At 36.8% G+C, this 8,347-nt stretch overlaps 2 protein-coding genes across 5 annotated transcripts; one reads left to right on the top strand and one right to left on the bottom strand.

Annotated features, from left to right (window-relative positions):
- The first annotated feature begins 476 nt into the window (after nucleotides 1–476).
- LOC116774321 (eukaryotic translation initiation factor 2D) lies at nucleotides 477–5,173 on the top strand. Of its 4 annotated transcripts, none has more exons than XM_032667019.2 (12): nucleotides 477–669; nucleotides 755–1,013; nucleotides 1,327–1,490; nucleotides 1,719–1,854; nucleotides 2,062–2,221; nucleotides 2,550–2,673; nucleotides 2,841–2,937; nucleotides 3,414–3,631; nucleotides 3,701–3,842; nucleotides 4,066–4,242; nucleotides 4,528–4,671; nucleotides 5,028–5,173. In XM_032667019.2, exons 1-12 carry the CDS (start codon nucleotides 614–616, stop codon nucleotides 5,118–5,120), a joined length of 1,770 nt encoding a protein of 589 aa, XP_032522910.2. In that variant the 5' UTR covers nucleotides 477–613; the 3' UTR covers nucleotides 5,121–5,173. The 4 variants fall into 4 exon arrangements, with proteins under 4 accessions (XP_032522910.2, XP_032522911.2, XP_032522912.2 ...); XM_032667020.2 differs by having other exon boundaries at nucleotides 478–669; nucleotides 4,090–4,242; XM_032667021.2 differs by having other exon boundaries at nucleotides 523–673.
- Nucleotides 5,174–5,186: 13 nt separating this feature from the next.
- On the bottom strand, nucleotides 5,187–7,762 carry LOC116774319 (uncharacterized). The gene has a single exon (XM_032667018.2). The coding sequence runs from the start codon at nucleotides 7,645–7,647 to the stop codon at nucleotides 5,716–5,718; it is 1,932 nt and encodes a 643-aa protein (XP_032522909.2). The 5' UTR covers nucleotides 7,648–7,762; the 3' UTR covers nucleotides 5,187–5,715.
- Between the last annotated feature and the right edge of the window lie 585 nt (nucleotides 7,763–8,347).

Raw genomic sequence — 8,347 nt, 5'->3', positions numbered from 1 at the left:
AATTCTCTCAGTCGAACTGCATACTGAAGCAGTGGTGGGCTTCTAAAATACCTACCTTACCATGTATAATAAGAAGTTTGTTCATATCATATAGTTCATAATTTTTATAGGAGGTAGAACCCTAGCTATGGTCAACTTACCACATCTCGACCATGGGCTGGCTCGACGGAGGAAGAACCACCATCTCACAGAAAATCGGCCTTTAATGGCTGCGTTTCGTCCGATGAGTGCAAGATTTCCCTGTTCCCACCATTTCCTGCCCTCTTTCTTATGTTGTAAATAATATCCATGGGCGACAGTGACTACTTCCTAGAAAGTTAGCCGCCTGCTCGTTTTCCACCTTGTATACATTTTAAAAAACTAACGCTAATAAGAGTTTAGTTGAATAAGAAATATTAAAGAATCACATCCAAGCATTAATGCTCCTAAGAAATATTAATAAGCATGTCAGTTCATAAACGTGACTTAAGTCGTCTGACTCTGACATAAGTCACAACGGCAGCTGTTCCTATTGATAGTGTCAAAAACACCGCGCGCACAGTATGGGTATTTAAAACTCATTAGATACTAAAATAATATATTTTTTTACATTTGTTTTAAATACCCAGTAACTATGTTCGCCAAACCATATAAATTAAAATCAAACAACACATTAAAAAACTCAGGGAAGTAGGTACCTTTGCGTATTCGTTTAAGTTAATGTGTAATTTAATTTCATGTCAAGACTTCAGCATCTCAAGAATTGATATTTCAGAAAACAACTTGCGCAACGTATACAGTATGAGTTTCCGGCAATTACTGAAGAAAAAGTCAAGGAATTGATTCCGAACAAGTCAAATGTTAGTTATATGGAGGTGGTGCTACACTCCGGTGACACTGCAGGAGTGTACGTGGTGGACGGAGTACCAGTTATGATAGATCTCGGTGAAAGCTTGCTCCCAACTGTCTGTGCTCTATGGAAAGCCCCAGATTTGGTGCCAATCATTTGTATACACACCCCAGTTCTAAGTAAGGTAATGTGTGTATTTAAATGATTTTAATCAATATTTGTTGTGTAAGGAAAATACACTCACCCTTTAATATTATGAAAGTTATAAGTTTTCCTCTGTGCTCTCACTTTCAATGGTAATTATTTTGCCATAACCTCTCCTAATAGGACGTCATATTTTGAGTTGTTCATGCCTTGATGTTATTGGACAGTGTTATTTCTTCCAAGAAATCTCTTTTGTTTATAATTAGAACAGTGATGTATTTAAATTATTTCCTACAACATATCAAAGCGCCAAACAGAGAAAGTATGTACAAATGAGTATTTTAACTCTTCAGATCCAAGGAGGGGCCCCTCTCTATGTTCCTGGTGTAAACACACATGGTCAGTTCCCCCAGTACCGTTCAGGGGCAGTAGTGGCCGCTTGCACAGGAGACAATGCTGCTGCCTGTATTGTTGGACGAGCCACAATATCCTCTGCTGAACTATTGAGAGACAGAATGTAGGTCAGGTGTCAGGTTTCAAAGGTTGTTAAGTGCTTCATCATGATGGCTATAGCTGATAGAAAATTTTTTAAAATGTCTATAGATCTTCTCTGAAAAACTTTGCATGATATAGTTAATGATACAGAATTTCTACATTCCTAATAGTATATATATACTTTGTTTATTACATACACATCTATATATATGTGCTCATTATATCTAAATGAGGCTTTTTCAATTGACAGGGGTGTTTGTCTGGAAATCCTCCACGTATTTGGGGATCAACTGTGTAAAGAAAAGAAATTCATGAGAATAGAGAGACCCAAACTAGATCCAGCGAGCTACAATGTAACAGAACTATTGACAAACGAGATCAACAAGGTCAGACTTCATCATACTTTTTACTGTTTTATTTTAAAAAATACTTAGTATTTGATTGAAAATTATGAATCTTACATTATCTTGTTTATTTTATGATTTATTCATTTAAAAATTTAAAGCAAATATAGGAAAGTGCAGGAAATAAGAAAATAATTTACTTGAAATTGTTTACAAAGCATATATGTATTGTATATATAACATTCACAGTTAAACATTCAACCAGTGAAAGAGGAATGGCCAAGTCTCGTGAAGGCGGAGTCTTCACCCATCAATGAACCTGCGGTCATAGCAGACTCAGGGCCTGAAACAATTACAAATGTGGCACAAGACGAGGAGAATAATGACCTCGATAATACAGCAGACTCAGGTAGAGAATAACACAAGTGAAGGGGTCGGAGATAGATGTTCTAGAATATGATATTAATGTTTATTTTGTAATTTCTTAATTTCATTAACACAATTCATTAAAATTAGACTACATTAAAGATATCAGAGTCACGTCAACACATGCCTCTCTTTGCCTTAACCTGGAGTCTGCTGACTGTAATGGAACAAACTTTACATCATTTTTAATATCATAAATGTCAATATCTTTCAGAATTCTCACCAGTGCGCCTTTTAGTGGCGTGACATTATTTCAATAGTAATGATTGATATATAATTTTTACTTATAAATAATACATGGTATCTTTCAGAGCTGTCACGTGAAGACTCCATCCCGAGTGATATGGACGGTCTCCTTCGTTGGTGTTTACTTTCATTTCTGAAACTGGAGGCTAAACACATTGAACTGCCGCTGAAGACGAACTTACTATACAAGTAAGACGAACTGACTATACTAAACAATTATTCCAGACATTTAAAAAATGTATTAAATAGACAATCCTGTTTCCTATTAACAGACTACTATAAATATCCATTATAGAGTATAATTCACATCTGTAGTATCTGCTGTGTTAATGTTATGGTGGATGTGTCTGTTTGAGGAACCACCTCATGCCGCTGTGTCCGTCCGACCGAACCTTAGATGTTAAGAAGTCGAGCTTCAAGAAGATGGGGAAGTTCCTGGAAGCCATGCAACGGGTACGGTCCTTTATATTACATACATATAGCGTTTACATTACAGGATGCAAAAACAAGAGCAGAGGTCGCTTGATCGCGACATCTACGTGACATTTTGTTATATTAAAGCATACTATTTATATATAAACTAAATGTTTACAAAATATTAACAATATTGGAAGTATTACGTACATACTCAAAATAAGCGATTTTTAATTTACTGTTACTGTTGTTGTTTTATATTACTGTTTAATAACTAATGGATAACGAAATGGATACTATGAAATTTAATTAATTGTAAATTTAAATGAAACTGTCTTTTTCACTTTTACTTTATTTTGTATTTGGCCTTTCGGATGCTTGTGCCATGTCGTTTGCGGAGTTTACATATATCACAATAATAACGTGAGGAGCAAAGAACAAACATAATATTAAACATATATGACGTAACATTCATTCTTTCTCTCTTTTATAATCTTCACAAAATATAATTTAAGGAAGGCCTCATCGAAGTGCGCGAGATAGAGAAGGGCGTGGACGCCCTAGTGTCCGTGGCGACCTCTCACCCCCTGGTGACGTCACACCGCGCGGTCAGGCCGAGGGCGGCGGAGGCGGGCGGGGGGGAGCGGGCCGCGGAGGACGACTACGTGCCGCCCACCATCAGGGAACTGTACTGTATCACGGCCAACGTCGTGGACCTGTTCCAACCTCTCAAGTTAGTAGCGGGTTTGCTATTTTTTTATTGAAGACCGGCGGAGATGTGATAACGTTTGTGTCGATGAAGGAAGGGCACGCCGCTGTCGGCGGGCGAGGTCCGCGCCACGCTGACGGAGTACATCAAGAGCCACGAGCTGGTCGCGCCACAGGCCCGCGGCTCGGTCGTACTGGACGGACTGCTCGCTAAGGTCACCGGGAAACGGCCGGAGGTCAGGATACACACGTTTAGCGTATAGTTTCTACAATATTTAATTTATTCAATATATCCTCTATCATTCGCACCGAGTTGGCTTCTAGTAACTTTTGAGACGATTAAACTAAAAACAGTAAATATATATTTATTACTTTATTGAGTTTTAACATAGAAGAAAGGCTTGAAGAGGAGGGGGAGGGGGGGCTCGGTAATTATCTGTTGTTTAATAATACATGTAGTGTGAGCGTCACGTGTTGTACCAGGAGGTGATGAAGCGCGAGGAGGTGACGTCATGTGTCCTGGGGCGGATGACGGCCGCCACTGAGACGCGCTTCGCCGACGGCACTCTGCGCCTCAGTAAGGTGCGCCTGCAACCAGTCAGCATGCAGGTCGTCATGCGCAGCGGAAACAAGAAGGTTACTCACACTTAACACTCACACAGCTTTTGTTGTAACAGCTGCGTCTAAAATGCTAAACACATAGGTTCCAGTAATGGGACATAATATTCCTTGATAAGTTCGTCGTTTAATTAAATGAAACTAGTATTATTCGGATATACTACGCGGATTTTATTATTTAAAAACTACATAATCCCGACGTTTCGGTTACTTTGCAGCAACCGAGATCACGGGCAGACGAGATGTTTGTTAGTCTAAAGCTCGTCCCTCATCGTCAGTTCATAATAATGTTATATGTGGTAGGTGACCCTGGTGTCCAACCTGCAAGACTACGGTCTAGACCTGTCCTGCTTGGCCCGCCAGTGGCAGGCCGGGGTGGGAGCGGCCTGCGGGGTCACGCGCTCAGCCGCCAGCAAAAATGACCAACTCATGATACAGGGGGATCAGGTACATTATATACTGATGGTTCAATATCTATTCAAGTAGAACAACCAACCTCTCTTTGAAACGCCTTCAATTATTCCTTAATAGTTTTTTTAATTTTCATGTTACTTGAAGAAAATATAAGTATACATTTCATTTGTCTGAATTAAAAGTTGTATTTCCGCAATTTTGTTTTGTTTATTATTTTTTGAGTATTGTAAAATATGAATGGAAAAAAAAAGATTTGTTGAATTAGGGACATACATTCTGCACTAAAAAAAATTGTTTTATTTAAAAAAAGTTTACTATGTAAAATCAAAGAGACATAACTTGGTAAACTTAAGCTTGTTATATGAGTACAAGTACAATAATGTTTTCAGACTCATTTTGTGGCAAAGATGCTGATAGAGAAGTATGGGCTGCCCAAGAAGTTCCTTGAGGGAGCCGACAAGGCCTTGAATAAGAAAAAGTAAACTTGTTGCTATTGTATTTGTTGATGAATAAAACACTCCAAGGTTTTCCTTAACCTTATTATTTTATTTATAATCCCAGTTATTCTAAAACATTACATATAACTAAATATAGGAGCTACACAACTAACACACCTACAGCTACAAGTATGGCCTCAAAAAATCTTTATCCAATAGTACAGATAACATATTACTAATTAATATATAATGAAGATAGATGGAAGACCATAGACTAATGGGTTCTAGACCAACACCATAGAGACAGTGTCAGGGCACTACAAATAATATTCTTAACATAATATATATTCTATTCAATAAATTGAGACATTTCACATAACATTTTATAATAATTTTTATTATAAAACAATTTCATTCTACTAACTAAGATTAGGGTGGGTTTTTGTCCGTATCATTCTTATATACAAATATAAAATAAAAAAAATATATTCATTTTAAACTTGTGTAAAATGGGAACTATTGAACTAACTTAACAGACTTACTGACTACCAGAAGCTCAAGATACCACAACCAGTGTTCCTATACTATTATACTTATAAATGATATTTATGAAATGAATTGCATCTCAAGAGTAAAAAAATTACACTTTAGTAGAAGTCTTAAATTTAAATGGTGTTTTAAAAGGCAACAGAGACTTCCTGCGAGACTTCTTTATGTCAGGTGGCGCTTTAGGAGTCAGGGATAACTGCATCTTGTGATCTGACAGGGTTTCCATACTCTCTGGACTTACCTTTGATTCACCACACCACTGGTTTTTAGATACAGCACTTCTACACACAACACTACTCTTTGATGTAACACTGCTCCTGGACGGAGTTTTCCTCAGACCCTTGTTTGTAATATCACTGAACACTTTTCCTGATACCTTTGCCTGTTTTGATGGAGACGAATGATTCCACTGCAGGGCAGCTCTTTTCTCAGATGTGATTTTCTCCAAATCTAAATACTTGAACTTTGTTATATCATCTAGAATCTTCTCTTTCGGTTTGGTTTTGGATAGACCGGGGTTCACATTCTCCAACTCATAAAATGTCAATGTAACACTGTCATCACTCTCAACAAAGGGATTGCTGGAGGTGAAGTGAACTTTCTTAGAGGAAGTTTCAGGAAATATATTCCTGTGAGGCATATTGTCTTTAGTGATCTTAGCAGCTGTTATGATAATGCTGCTGTCCCCAGGATCTGCTGACAAGGAGCTGTCCAGGTCTTCATAAGCATAACTCTTTCTTCTGCTCCTAGTTCTGACCGAGCATGATCTTTTTTGGCGCCGCTGGTTTCTATCTCCATTAGCTTGTGTAAACAGTGGTGGCAATGTTATACCATTGCTTTCCATATGGCACTCTTCCTCGGAATCCTCATGACCTGCCATTTCAATACTTGGGCTATTTACAATTTCTTTTGCAATGAGATTTCTCTCTCTAACATTTAATGATTCTTCTCTCTGCCTCAGAGCAATAAGTCTAGACATCCATTGTTGACTCAGTGTTTCTTCTGAAACTTTCCGAGGAACATTGTACATTTCCAAGGCTTCTGTATATGGCTTCCTACAGCGTGGGACGAAACCTGGTAGCTCCAGTGCTAGGGCAGCAATAGTAGGAGACATGGGTGACATTATAGGAGATTTCGCACCAGCACTATCTGTATTCAACTTCCATTTCGGACTCAAATTACAATACATAGGGCTGACATTACCATTAAAGTGGGATCTTGGAAGGGGTTCAACCATTCTCATCTGTTCAACAGCCTTTTCAGAATCACACTTGTTTCCTTCTGAAACTTTTCCTGAGACTTCATTTGACATAAGAATACTTTTGAGTGTAAGACCTGTTACACTTTCTGTATTTGTAAGTACAGTAGGATGGTAAAGTACGACGTCAGGGCGGAGGTTGGCATTTTTGTCATCTGTTATGAAACTTATAACATCCTGAAGGTCGTCACTGTAACGAAACTCGCGGATTTTGTAATCGGTAGCTCCAGGCAGGTAACACAATGTTCGTATAACTTCTCCAATTTCTTGCATTAGATTAGACCCAAGAGATTCTTCGAATAGTTCGAAACAATTTATTCGCAAATCACCATCCTCACTGACGAAAATCGAAGTTGGTTTTATACTTTTCTTCAAAGCAACGAAATTTAGAGTTTCGACCGTCTTGCATAAACGAGCCAACTCCAGCAGTAAATACCATATAAAACTCTCTGCAAAATGCTTGTTGTGCGTCTTGCATTGTGCGATCAGTTCCTCAAGACTCTGCCAAGAATTGTATTCGAGAACAAAGTAGAGTGTCTTAGTCGGACCATGTAATATCGTATCGTAGTAACGTAAGAAGTTGCCAGATAAACCTTTGCTCAATATTTTCACTTCATTATCCACGTTTTGTAATTGTTCATCGGAGAAGGAGGAGCAATTGTAAGCCTTCCACAAATGTATACTATTTGTGACCTTGTGCCTTACTTTATATGAGCCGTCGCAAAAAACGTCAAGCACTTGATAGTCTTTTAGTTTTTCCGACATTTTAGTATAGTTAAAAAAAAAATTAGGAAATTTCACATTTTTTAACCGAAACAAAGCCCCGCACTTTTTAAATTGAACGACCGTTAAAATTAAGAGACGTACGTTGCATCGTTTAAATTGACGATTATTTTAGTGTTGTCATTAAAAAAAATCTTCCATTTATTTTTAGAAAGTGCCAAATTTTAACAATACTTATTCTTTTCTCTTATCTTCTATTTAAATTAAAATAAATTTCTTTCAAGAGTTCGACTGACAAATAATTCATTAATTATAATTATTTAGTTCCTGATTTTTTTTTAAATATATAAGCCCAAAAATATATTTATACACAGGCGTATAAATATCGCTACTGACAATAATACTAAACTTTTCACTGTCCATGATATTAAATTATGAAATGCTTTCCCTACATCAATGAAAAAATGTAAATATTTTATAAAAGCTTCAAAATTTTAATATTTAATAAAAGCTTCGTCACAAAATCTTATAAAGTTTATTTATTTAAAAATAACTAAGACGACTCATATTCATTATCATTATAATTTTATTACAACTATAATATTATTGTTACATGTTTATATAGTTAAGATTTTTATATAGTATATTTTACATGTATATGTAGTTATACAATATTTATATATTATGTGGTGTAATGACTTATATGTTATACGTTTATATATTATTATAGATTTATTCACAA

This window comes from Danaus plexippus, chromosome 26 (genome assembly GCF_018135715.1).
Source record: "Danaus plexippus chromosome 26, MEX_DaPlex, whole genome shotgun sequence".
NCBI classification, from domain to species: Eukaryota; Metazoa; Arthropoda; class Insecta; order Lepidoptera; family Nymphalidae; genus Danaus; species Danaus plexippus.
This window is presented reverse-complemented; position numbering and strand designations above follow the sequence as displayed.